Genomic DNA, 13,721 nt, shown 5'->3' on the forward strand with positions numbered 1-13,721 from the left:
AAAGATCCCTCCAACCGTGGGCTGAACTGACAGGAGTTGTTAACCCTAGCAAACTGCTTTGAATTTCATACATTTAAAAAAGTAGTGATAACATTTGTTATTTTTTTCTTTCACCCCACAACTTATATTCATTGTAGAAAATATGAAAAATACAAGAAAGTTTAAAGGAGTATAAAAAATAGTTTAATTCCACCTTCCAGAGATATCCCAATGGATAATTTTCTTCCAATCTTCCCCCGCCCCCGCCCCCGTGCAAGAAATGTGCAGTCATTAGAATGACTGATGGCAGAACATGGGGAGACGCCCCTGTTCAAGCGTTCCTAACAATTCCCTCCTTTCTTTCTTCTAGGTCCACACCAAGAGGCCGACTGATTTTTCCCACGTGTCAAGCAAAGGCCACGCCACTTGGCGCCACCACCCTCACTCGCCTCAGGCCGGTCTCTAGGGGGCGCTGCCGCAAGACCCGGAGGCTAAGAAGGAAGCCGGTGCGAAAACGCGTTGGAACTTGGGCTCCGCGGCTTCCCGTAGCCGGCATTTCCAACATGGCGACTGCCCAAGATGTCCACGTCCGTATCTGTAACCAAGAGATTGTCAAATTCGACCTGGAGGTGAAGGCGCTTATCCAGGTACTAATGCCCAGGAACCCCGCCAGGGTCCAGTAGCCCTAAACCCAAGCTCAGCTGGCTTTGAGCTCAGCGGTCTCACTCCCGAGCTGTCCCCACTTGGTCAAGTCCCCGCGGCCACTGGCCCAGCACCCTGCCCACTATCCCTCAACTGTCCCGCCCCTTGGCCCCGTCCCCTCCGTCCCCTTGATCGTTGGTCTTGGTATTCCGTCCGACTGCCGTTAGCTCGCCCTCTCCCAGGACACCGCCTCCTCCACCTCCGCTCCTAACTGGGCTTCCCCTGTGTGGCCCCTCCCCTACACACCCCTGGCCGTCACCTCGCCATCCCCAGGCAGTCTCAAAACGTACCTGTCGTCCTGCCTGGCCCCGCCTTCTGACCCCGTCCTCCCCATCCTTTAGTAGCGTCCTGTGGGCCATCAGCCTCGCCCCCTGCTGGTCTGATGCCCCGTGGCACCAAAGGCCACCTTGCACAGAGGTACTGGGTGAAATGAATGTGACCTAGACCGTCGTTGTGATTGTGTAAATGAGGAAGGGGAGTCTGCCTGAGCAGAAAGCAGATAATAGCAAAACTGGGACGCGGACAATGAAAGTCATCCTAGAGAAAATTCTTGGCGTCTACTTCGTTTAACAGATGGGGCGATTGAGATCCTTTGCCTAAGCCAATTAAGGGTAGAACGTAATAGTGCAATAAACCAATTGGCAATTGGGAACGTGCAATAAACCAATTGGCAATTGGGAACGTAGAAATAGTTCCTTTAGTTTATCAAAAAGAAACCAAGAGTTTTAAACCTTCCTTTTGGGCGGATCGTTTTCATTTCCAGCAGTGTTACTCAACCTTAGATGCTGAGTAAGAGTCTGCATCTAGCTGTGGTAAAAGGTAAAGGAAAGTAAGCTCCCCACGGAAATCAGGTGCAAAATAAAGCAAACTTATAGCTTGTGAAATGTTGCATGGAACTGTTATTTAATGAGTAATCCAGAGAACAAGAACAACTTGATACAAACATTTAAACTTTTTGAACTTCACGTTTCCCGTGTATAAACTACAAAACATCTGGGCCAATTCTAGAAAAATAAATTTAGGAGTCATAAAAATGAAATTGGCTTTTCAGGTGATCTAAATTGCTTCAGCCCCATTTTGCACTCTCTAAGATTCGCTTTCTCCTGAAGAGAACAATTGATTATAGCTAGATTTAGCACATCCTCAGAGTGTGGCAGCTCCTGCTAAGCCCTTTATGTGGGTACCTGGTCATGAAGTGGGTCATGTGATGAGGAAAGTGAGACACAGAAGCCTCGGTAACTTTTTCAGGATCATACATCTGATAAATTGCTACAACCAGAATTTGAATCCACATGGTCTGGCTCTAGGGCCTGCTTTTTACTTGGCCCTGGTAATTCTGAATGTCCAGAAACAAATTCTAAATCTACATTTGAACATGTCTGTAAACTGTGTGATTTATAATATTAATAAATGGCTTGTAAAATTAGATCAAGCAGTTAATCTTAAAGAGGTTCATCTTGTCATATGCCAAGTATTTAGCATCCTCCTTTTTAAGTTGGAAAGACCTAAAGTTACAGTACTCTCTCAGGTGTTCATTCTTGTCAGATATACAAGCTGCCTTAAGTCTTTTATAATGGCTGGGTGGTGATCTGTTAAACGTCAAGACTTATTAGTTCCTTAGTTCGTTTCTGTTTTTGAAAACTTATTTATTAATAAATTTTTGGTTGCACTGAGTCTTCGTTGCTGCGCATGGGCTTTCACTAATTGTAGCAAGTGGGGGCTACTCTTTGTTGCCGTGCATGGGCTTCTAATTGCCGTGGCTTCTCTTGTTACGGAGCACAGGCTCTAGGACCCACAGGCCTTCAGCAGTTGCAGCAGGCACGCTCAGCAGTTGTGGTGTGCGGGCTTAGTTGCTCTGCAGCATCAGATTTCCTGTCTACTGTACCACCAGGGAAGTCGCACTGTTGTCTTTCTGTTTATGCTTCTATGTTACTTGCTCAGACTTATTCCAAAGAGGGATGAAAAAAATGTAAATTATAATGCTTCTGCTTGTGTTACAGAGGTAAACAGCAAAGATTAGGATAAATTACAATCAATAGCTCCAACTTAGTTGTGGTCTAAGCCAACTCTCTCATTGTACAGCGGGTGTCATTTCCTCTCATTGCCTTGAGAAAGGCCCCTTCATCTCTTCAATGTCTCCTAGGATATTCGAGATTGTTCAGGACCATTAAGTGCACTTACTGAACTGAACACTAAAGTGAAAGAGAAGTTCCAGCAACTGCGGCACAGAATACAGGTGAGTGAGTGCGGAACTGGGACCCTGCGCCTGGGGAAAGAAAAGAATGTGCATTGGAGAGGTTTTGCAAATGTATTAAGTTAATGATTTGTTTAAAATCTAGATTCTTTAATGGACTGTAAACTCGATGACAGCAGGACTGTTCCTGGTGTTCGCTGCATGTCTCTCATGATGGTACAGATTGGGCACCATCGCTGAGGGGAAGAATGGGTGTGTGGGAGGGAGGGAGGCAAGGTGGGGGAAATGGAAATTCTGGTCACAGAGAACCAGAGAGAGTTCTAGACGAAAAGAAGGTGAGATCTGCTGTCCCTCACTGTGGTGGATGGTTGTGTCCTTGTGTTTGTTTAGGGCTCTGCGTCTTTCTTTTCAGAGGGCCTTACCTATGGGGCTTTTGTGCGACCTGGGTTGAACATAAGTCTCTTCAGAGGCTTTTGCATTTGCTTTTACCAGGTCTCCTGGGATTACCACAAGTCTGGGAGCACTTTTTATGTTCTTTTATCCTTGCGGAGGTTCTTGAACCACTCAGGGAGGGTGAACTTGGACCCTCGATCCTTGTGAGGGGAGTTCCATGGTTATAATCGGGGGAGACATTTATATCCCTCTAGCCAGGCCCCCCCAAAAAAACCTCCACAATTTCTCTGTGCAGGTTGACAGAGATTTTCCTCATTCACCTTTTCACTGAGGGTATATGTATCCCTTTGTGGTCCTGGCTTTGCAATGGTCTCAGTTCCAATTCCCAGCCTCAGGTGGCCAAGGCTTCGTTTTCTGTCCCCACCTGGACTTGAAAACCGTGTTTGCCACTCAGTCTAAGATGAAATGTGTACCAGGATTGAGGACATGTAGAAACAGATAGCAGTGTGCTGTTTCCATCATATCCCAGAGGGGGATCAGGAGGCTCCCATGTTATTGTAGTTTCTTCCCTTTTCCTTTCAGGCACATCCTAGATTACAGGAACACCTCTCCCGCTCCAGGGCAGCCTCACGCCCCTCACAGGAAGACTGCTCTGACTCTTAGTTCCTTTCTCATTTTGAGGTTTGAGGATGGTCCTTTCCTCCCTTTTACACAGCTGTCTGTGTGGAAGGATGTTTGTTGTGTGTGAAGCAGCATTCCTGAGTCTTCTGTTCTAGGAGGATGTTCAGGTGCTTGCATAACTGATAGAAGCGCTTTCCAGTTTTTCGTTACCTTTCAAAACCGTTTTAACGTAGAGCTGATTTCCTCCCAAAGGAGCTTGAGCAGTCGGCTAAAGAGCAAGACAAAGAGTCAGAGAAGCAAGTTCTGCTCCAAGAAGTGGAGAATCACAAAAAGCAGATGCTCAGGTGGGTGGGGCCTGGCCTCCTGCCGGTGGCCTCCGCTGGGCCGCTTGCTCCCGGGGAGGCTTGGGCCTGATTTTGCCTAGTAAACCTGCCAAAGCTGGGGGTCAGCAGGGGCTGTTGGGTAGGTGGGACCGTGCATAGTTTACAAAAGCATGTTTAACATTATGCGGTATTTTTTAAAAAGCAGAAAAATCATTGCTTTTGTAATATAAGGTCCTTTTTAATCTAAAGAGAATTGATAGCAGAAAAAGTCCACTGAAGGTGAACCTACTTAAGACAGACCAAAACTTAGAAAGTTTTGAATAGGACTTTATCTTAAAAAAAAAAATGAGACAAAGCAATGTAAATAAGCTTATGTTAAATAGAATTGAAGTTTTCATTGCAGCTGTAGGCTAATCCTTGATAATATAATTGAAGTATATGCTATCTCTTGGTATTGAATTAGGGGACTATTCCAGCAAAGCCGTCTGACAGCATGACACAGTGCCTGCCCCTTCACATTTGATGTCCACACAACAGTCATAAAGAGGATTGTTACTGCAGAGATGTTGGAGGTCCCCACCAGCTTTTCTAGATCCTTCTCTCTTGAAGTCCCTGTCCTGGACCCATCCTCGTCGGTTTTCTCTTCGTGGTGTTAACTGGTCTAACTTTGTCACAGCTGTCTCTGTCCACAGCTGTGTTTCTGATCTGAGTGATGCTCCAGCATCGTCTGTGCTGACAGCAGCTCTGTGTATAATGCCCAGATGTCAGGAGGACAGAGACTGACAAAGACACGGGCACGGTGGAGGCTCTTGTGAGGAGGGAGGGGTGTGTGAGTGGCGACCAGTGATCTTTGGCTCCTGATAGTTTTTGTTTCCCTCGCCACCATGGGGGCTCAATTATAAAGACTGAGTGACGAGGCCTCCTTGTGTAAAATCTATCAAGTTACACCAGCAAAACCACCTCAGCATGGGTTTAAAGTTGAGTGTGGCCGTTCAGGGTGTCTAGTTCCCGGGCAGAGGAGAGAAAGCGGTAAGTTAATGCTTTGGTATTTGCATGTTGAAACAGTGCTGGTGCTCACCTGGGTTATGGTGCTCATCACACTTACAGTAAATATTTTTGTTTGTCTTTCTCCCCAGTAAATATGAGTCCCTGAGGGCAGGTACTGTTGCTCACTCATCTCTGCATTGCGGGGATCAGCAGAACGCCCTTGTAAACAGTTACAAATATAATTAATTCACGTGTGAGCCAGCATCATAGATGCTGGTCAGGCATCAGAGAGCTCGTTTGAACATTTTCAGCCTAGAGGTGCTATTCAAAATGCCAGCCTACCAGTTCGTGGACTCTCGTTTGCCTTTTTAAATATCCCGGAGGTTAGCACATTTGATTTGAGCCAGCTGTGTAGGAGCTCTAGCGCATGAGTTTGCTTCTCTGAGGAGCCCAGTTAACTCTTGCGTAGTCCATCAACAAGGGTCTCACTCCAGTGTAAGTTGGTGCAGCCACTATGGACAACAGTATGGAGGTTTCTCAAAAAGCTAAAAACAGAGTTACCATATGATCCAGCAGTCCCACTCTTGGGTATATATCCAGACAAAACTATAATTCAAGAAGATGCACGTACCTCTATGTTCAAGTGAATAACAGCATTATTCACAGTAGCCAAGGCACGTGTGCAACCTAAATGTCCATCAGTAGATGAATGGATAAAGAAGATGTGGTATATATGTATAACAGGATACTACTCAGCCATAAAAAACATTGAAATAATGCCATTTGCAGCAACATGGATGGACCTAGAGATTATCATCCTAGCAAATAAGTGAGAAAGAGAAAGACTAATGCCATATGATATGTGGGATCTAAAATATGACAGTGACCGTATCTGTGAAATAGACACAGACTTAGTCACAGAACAGATCTGTGGTGGCCAAGGAGGAGGGTAAGTGGGGGAGAGAAGGACTGAAAGTTTGGGATTAGCAGATGCAAACTAGTATATATAAGATGGATAAGCAGCAAGGTCCTACTGTACAGCGCAGGGTACTATATTCGCTATCCTGTGATAAACCAGAATGGAAAAAGTGTGAAAAAGAATACATGTGCAACTGAGACCCTGCTTTTCAGCAGGAATTAACACAGCATTGTGTATCAACTGTACGTCAATAAAACGTTTTACACACACACGAGAAACAAAGACCCCCCCACTCTGACTTCAGGAAACCGTTCACTGCTTTGAGTTGTCACAAAGATCAGGTACAAAATGTGAATAAATCGTGTCAGACTGGGCCCTGCTAGTACAATGTGTTTGTGTTGTCCACGATTGGTCTGTGGTTTGTAAAGCAGGCATCTCCAACACTTGGGCCACGGGCCAGTACCAGTCCACGACCTGTTAGGAACCAGGCCACACAGTGTGAGGTGAGTGGTGGGCAACCGAACAAAGTTTCATCTTTATTTACAGCCGTCCTCCAACTCTTGCATTACTATCTGAGCTCTGCTTCCTGTCCTGGAAGTGGCAGCATTCGATTCTCGCAAGACCGCGAACCCTAACCCTAAAGTCAAGGCGGAGTATCCTGAGATTGCCCCAAAATAGAAGCAAAGGGCACAGTAAATATAATGCACTTGAATCATCCCATAGCTACCCTCCTCCCCCACTGATCCATGTAAAAATTGTCTTCCATGAAACCAGACCCTGGTGCCAAAAAGTTTGGGGACCACTGGTGTAAAGAACAGCAAACCTTGAAGAAATATTGAAGAAAACTGTCTTATACTGATTTTTCTACTTCCTACTGCCTATATTGATTGAGTAGCTACTGGGTCAATAACTGTTGTCCTGGGTACTGGTGATACAAAGATGAATGAGGCATGGTTCTCCAGGAGCAGAACCAAGCCACGCTGTGGGCAGAACAGTAATGTGTAGGAGATAGCTTTGAACAGGGCCGCATGCACCCAGCTGGGGAGTTTGGATGTTCCCCTGAAGTGGAGCCATTGCAGGCTGTAAATACAGGGATGCTATGACCAGGCTTCTCCCTCAGCCTGCCCTGGGGGAGAGGGACTGTTATGGGTGGTAGGAGAATGGAAACAGCTTCCGGGGCAACCAAGAAGAGGAAGTGTTGGGACGGGTGATGGACTCTGGGCTACACACAGGTGGCCTCCACATCACTGCCTGGCTGGAAGGAAGACTGCTGTGACTTGAACTGATGGATAGCCTGTTGGCATCAAGAGAAACTCACACACGGCCTTTGTAATTCCAGCAATCAGACCTCATGGAGGAAGGCTAACCTCACTTGCAAAATTGCTATCGACAACCTAGAGAAAGCAGAACTTCTCCAGGGAGGAGACCTATTCCGGCAGAGGTATGTATCTTCTTATCTTTCTGGGTTTTGATGACAGAATAGACAGCAGTTAGCAAGGTGCAAAACCTACTGTGGAGAACCCTCTCTTGTTTTTAGCATAAAATTGATATTTTATAAGTAATTTTTTTAAGTATAAAAGAAATATATTCTTTTTTTTTTTTAACAAATTTATTTATTTAGCTGCACCAGGTCTTTGCCAAAGCATGTGGGATCTAGATCCCTGATCAGGGATTGAACCTCGGCCCCCTGCCTTGGGAGCGCAGAGTCTTAGCCACTGGACCACCAGGGAAGTCCCAAGAAATGCATTCTTATTTTTAGTAAATTGGTAAAATTAAAATGTGAATCACAAAGTGAAAGTATGAATTGTGCTGTTCACAACTATTTTGATATATTGCCTCCTTTCATTATTTTTTCTTCCATATTTTTTATTTATTCAGTCAGTATGGTACCATACATTATCTGGTCCCATCACTTCATGGCAAATAGATGGGGAAACAATGGAAACTGTGATAGACTCTTTATTTTCTTGGGCTCCAGAATCACTGTAGATGGTGGCTGCAGCCATGAAGTTAAAAGATGCTTGGAAGACATATTAAAAAGCAGAGACATTACTTTGCTGATAAAGGTGTATATAGTCAAAGCTATGATTTTTCCAGTAGTCGTGTATGGATGTGAGAGTTGTGCCATAAAGAAGGCTGAGCACTGAAGAATTGATGCTTTTGAACGGTGATGTTGGAGAACTCTTGAGAGTCCCTTGGATTGCAAAGAGATCCAACCAGTCAATCCTAAAGGAAATTAGTCCTGAATATTCATTGGAAGGACTGACGCTGAAGCTGAAGCTCCAATACTTTAGCCACCTGATGCGAAGAACTGACTCATTTGAAAAGACCCTGATGCTGACAAAGGTTGAAGGCAGGAGGAGAAAGGGACAACAGAAGATGAGATGGTTGGATGGCATCACCAACTCAATGGAGATTGAGTTTGAGCAAGCTCCCGGAGTTGGTGGTGGACAGGGAAGTCTGGTGTGCTGCAGTTCTTGAGGTCACAAAGAGTGGGACACAACTGAGCAACTGAACTGAACTGAATGTTAAATGTAGTCTCCTATTCTTCACTTAGTATTATTGCACAAAGACGTACCTGTTTTTTTAAAAAGCTCTTTAAACAAAATTTTCATAGTACATAGTATTCCCTTATATTAACTAATCCCCTGCTTGTGTGTGTGTATATGTCTAGTTATGTCAGTATTATGAACAACACACCAGGGCACATGTCAGTACATAAAGCTTTGTCCATATTCTGTGTATTTCCTTTGGAGAGATTCCCAGGGATGAGATTATTGGGTCAAAGGCACGAACATTGCTAAGACTCCTAATACATATCGCCAGTTGGCTCTCAGAAGGTGGCACCAGTGGATGTTCCTACCAGCCGTCTTCAAGTACGTGCTCTCGGCACGCCCTTGCCACCATCGCATGTGTGCTGAGCCGCTCAGTCATGTCAGGCTCTTTGTGAACCCATGGACTATAGCCTGCCAGACTCCTCTGTCCATGGAATTTCCCAAGCAAGAATACCAGAGTGGGTTGCCATTTCCTCCTTGAGGGGACCTTCTCAACCCAGGGATCGAACCCTCTTCTCCCGAGTCTCCTGCCTGGCAGGTGGATTCTTCACCACTGAGCCATCGGAAGAAGTGCTTTGCCACCATTAAGTATGACCATTGAAAAAATACGTACTGATTTGATAGATTAAAATGTGGGATCTTGTTTGAATCCGGGGCTTTCTTCAGCTGGGCTTTTGTTGACATTCCTCCTCCCACTCTGTACTTCTAGGAAAACTGCCAAAGAGAGCCTGGCCCAGACGTCCAGCGCCATCACAGAGAGCCTCATGGGGATCAGCAGGATGATGTCCCAGCAGGTCCAGCAGAGCGAGGAAGCCATGCAGACACTGGGTAAAGTCAGGCCAGGCCTGCGGTGGCAGGCTGCCGCCGGGCTCCAGGCCTCTCACCCCTGGGCTCCTCGGCCTCTGCCCATGCCTGCCCCGCCTTACTGATCTGTGTGGCTTCTCACTTCTGTGACAGCTTGGTCTTACCCAGTTGGGATGCACTGCTCTCATTTCCCGTTTTGGTTTTTATAGTTGCCCTGAGAGATCCACACACCCCATCAATATGTTCGGAAGGACTCTCCTGGAGAGTGGGTGCCAACAGGCTTCGGGGCGGGGGGGGGGTGGGGGCTTGGGAGTCTGTCTTTCATCTCAGGCTCTGGGGACCCTTCTGGCCAGGCAGAGAGATGATTGGTTATTGGCCGCCAGCTGGTTGGTCTACTAGGATGTCAGCTTACAGTTGTACTCCCCAATGTTGCTTTTACTGTGAGCTCCTTTTATTTATATATTTATATATGTATTTTTACTTCTTGGCTGCGCTGTGTACCATGCGGGACCCTAGTTTCCCTACTGGGGATCAAACTCATGCCCCTTGCACTGGACACGTGGGGTCTTCCCCACTGGACGACCAGGGAAGTCCTGGGAGCTCCTTTGGAAAGACACAGTCAGAGGCTGAGCTTCTTGAGATCATCTGATTCTCCCCAGCAGCTTTCCCAGCATGGCTTCCTTATCTGCCCAGGATCCTCCCTATAGGAAAACAGAGGAAGAGCGTTTACTCTGAGATTGCTTTGGAGGCTTCACACAGTATGAAAGTAGAGAGCCTGGTTCGTGAGTCCCAGGAACCATCACCCAGCTTCAGCAGTGGTCAGCTCCTGGCCAGTCTTTCAACTCTGTCCTCACTCTGCCCCCATCTTGATTACTTTGAAGCAAATCTCAGACATCATCCGTATAAATACTCCCATATATCTTTCTAAAAGATAGACTTTTGAAACAAGAAACAAAAAACTATAATACCCGCATCACCCCTAAAAATTATCTACAATTTTGAACCACTCTTTTTTTTGTTTGTTTCCAGTGCACTATCCTAATAGGCAGAAGCAAAAAGAAAATCAAGGAGCTTGTCCCCGAGGTCACTGCCTGTGTTTGAAACTTATCTGGGCATTTATAGGCTCAGAACCAGCCGGTCACCTCCTCTGAGTGTGTGCTGGGGCCATGGCCCGAGGAGAATGTGAGCAGGAGGAGCCGGCCTGGCCTTGGAGTCCAGGGCTTTTCTGCTCTGGTGTGAGTAACAGGCACCCACCCCAGCATGCAGGTCAGAAACTGACCATATATTTACGTGCTCAAAAGGGGACACAGATCCTGGTGGTTTCTGGGGTGTTGAGGGTTGTTTTGGGGGCACACATTAGAGGCGAGATGGCCATTGAAGAAAGAAGAATGGTTATTAATCCTTGCCTTATGACTCATAAATTCAGCTTGATTTAAAAATCTATTAGGACTGCAGTTCTTTGTGTGTGTGTTTGTGTGTTTTTTTTAAAGCCCGTTAAGGATATGATGTCTGGAATTTGCTGCAAAATTGTAGGGGGGCCAGAATTGTATGGGGGTTATGAGGGGACAGGATTACCAGGGAGTTGATGGTTCTTGGGTATGGGCAATGGCACTTGGCATTTCATGATTCTCTTCTGTCTGCTTTTGTGATGGTTAAAGTTCTCTATAAAGAAAGCTTAAAAGGAAAAGCCAGTTAGATTTTTACTTCAGAGAGTCTTACTTAGGTTTTCAGCATGGCGGGAGGCGTGGAGAGAGGACTGAGAGGGACTTTTGTTATCTGAGTGTGTGTTTGTACCCCTCTGTGTTTTTCAGGCTACTGCTCTACTTCCTCTGGTAATTTATTTGCTTACTAACTTGTAATTTTGTAAAAAGGTAAAATAAATGACATAGTCAAGCGAAGAGCCCTCCAGGTCAGCACTGTCCCCTAGAAACATCATGGAAGCCACATGCTTAAAATTTTCATTAGGCACATTAAAAAAAGTAAAAACAAAGGTATGAAATTGATTGTGATAATATATTTAACTATTTCAATATGCAATTCATAGTGAAAATTATTATGAGAGATTTTACATCTCTCTTTTTCCATACTGAATCTCTGAAATCATGTGGGTATCTGCCTACAGGGACGTCGTGGTTTGGATGGGGCATGTTTGACTCCCTCGGGGGCCGCGTGACTTGTTGCGGTCAGCACTGGCTGCACCACCCTGGACGGCACAGGCGGGAACAGCTCTGCCTTCAGACCTCCCCCTGCCCCGACCTCCAGGCCTGCTCCCCAGAGGCGCCCACTGCTCCCACTTTCTCTCATAACCTTCTGAGACTCTCCAGCATGCATGGTACAAACAGGTGTTAGTGATCCCCTCCTTTGTTACGTATATGGAAGCATCTCACGTGCTGTTCTTCACACCCGGCCTTCTCACTTGACAGCCCTTCACTCCGGGGATATTCTGATGATGCCCTGTTAGGCTTTATAGAGGAATCTTGCCAGGTAAGCCTTCTTCCCCAGGCGTCAGGCCCAGTAACCGGCACTCCAGCTCGTTTGATGCGTGGGCACAGTGAACCTTAAGGGACACGTGCCTCTTTGTAGGTTTCCCAGGGGGCTGGAGCATGGGCATCATGTGTTTAACACTGTAGCCAGTGTCCCCGGACTGAAGGACTGGCTTGTATGAGGCCGTGTGGCAGGGCCCAGGACACCCCAGCTCTTTCACAGGCAATGGATCTGCAAAGAGCAGATCTGACCAGCAGGTGTCCTGGCAGGGTGCACCTCGCGAGTGCAGAGTCCTGACCCCACAGAGACCTCACAGCGCCTGTCCACGGTCACCTGGGTTAGTTTCGTGACCACCGGTCCTTCTCAGCAGCGCCTGCCTCCTTCAGAAAGTGGAGGTTGGTGGTGAGGAAAGGAGCCGTTCTCTGCCCTTTTCCCTGTTGGTGTCCACGTTGGGAGGACTGCTAGTTACGGCCCCATGACTGTGTAAGCAAACCACACCCCCCTCTGAGCTGGGTGGAGCCCAGGCCTCTCCTCGCCCTGTCCTTGTTCTTGCTCCTCTGTGTTGCCTGTCTTCACATCTTTTGTCCTGGCTCAGGGGACCTTGCTCCCAAGCGCAGTGTTACACCGGGAGCCCAGCCAGCGAGGCCTCTGGGTGTGGTGCCATACAGTTTCTGAGTCATGCTCCCTCCCTCTTTTGTTTCAGTTAATTCTTCACGGACTATCCTGGATGCAAATGAAGAATTCAAATCCATGTCAGGGACCATCCAGTTGGGACGGAAGCTCATCACAAAATATAATCGCCGAGAGCTGACAGACAAACTTCTCATTTTCCTTGCACTGGCCCTCTTTCTTGCTACAGTCCTCTATATTTTGAAAAAACGGCTCTTTCCATTTTTGTGAGGTCTGAGAGCTGCCAGCTTCTGCCCTCTGAACTCTGCTGTCAGGGTCTGGACGCACTCCTGAGCTCTGGCCCCAGCCTGCATCAGGTGCAAAGCAGGAGAGATGGAGACAGCCCCGGGAGTGTCTGCAGGGGCTGGTGTGCTGGGCTGAGCAGAGGACCAGGAGGGAGCCTGTCATCGGGACACCTGCAGGGACGCCGAGAGCCCTCACGCACTGGGGTGGCAGTCACTTGGGACACCCGGGCTGGCCCCCAGGATTTGACGTCCCTCCCGTGTCCCCCTGCCCCCTGCAGCCTTAATGCCCTATCTGGAGGAGGGAAGAGAAGAGGGGGAGAAGGAGGGTGAAAACTCACATCCATTCCTTGAATAAAGTTGACTGTATTTAATAGCATGAAATGCATTTGGTTTTCTAAGGCATTCCTCTGGGAATTCGTGTGCCTGTGCTTGATGTCCAGCTATCTAGAACTTGAACTCGGATCATCGATTTGTTTGCTCAACAAAGAATTATTAAGCAACAGCCACACAGAAGCAGAGTGTTCTAGAGGCTGCCATGGTCCCCCAACGAGCAAGACAGACAAGATCCCGCAGGCCCTCAGGATGGAGTGTGTGCCTCTCGCTGGCGGCGGCTCGCAGCAGCGTCTGAAGAGGCCAGGGCGGACACCCTCTGCGCACAGTGGCTGGGGGGTGTGCACTGTCTCAGGGGCTGGCCCACACCTTTCTCTTTGAGGTCCAGGGCTAAATATAACCCAGAGAGTGAAGCTAGTGATAAGCTGGGGCCTGTCTGGGCCTGAGTTCTATTGAGACCTGGCGGGGAGCAGGGCCCAAGCTAGGCTCGGCTGGGAGATGTTAGTGTCTCCTTGT

The 13,721-nt window shown here is 47.3% G+C and overlaps 1 protein-coding gene across 1 annotated transcript; it reads left to right on the forward strand.

Annotated features, from left to right (window-relative positions):
- The first annotated feature begins 314 nt into the window (after positions 1-314).
- On the forward strand, positions 315-13,251 carry BNIP1 (BCL2 interacting protein 1). Its single transcript, XM_043488881.1, has 6 exons — positions 315-626; positions 2,825-2,917; positions 4,142-4,233; positions 7,458-7,559; positions 9,383-9,501; positions 12,665-13,251. Exons 1-6 carry the CDS (start codon positions 543-545, stop codon positions 12,859-12,861), a joined length of 687 nt encoding a protein of 228 aa, XP_043344816.1. The 5' UTR covers positions 315-542; the 3' UTR covers positions 12,862-13,251.
- The last annotated feature ends 470 nt before the right edge of the window (positions 13,252-13,721 follow it).

The sequence above is a fragment of the Cervus canadensis genome, chromosome 16, assembly GCF_019320065.1.
Source record: "Cervus canadensis isolate Bull #8, Minnesota chromosome 16, ASM1932006v1, whole genome shotgun sequence".
Taxonomy (NCBI): Eukaryota; Metazoa; Chordata; class Mammalia; order Artiodactyla; family Cervidae; genus Cervus; species Cervus canadensis.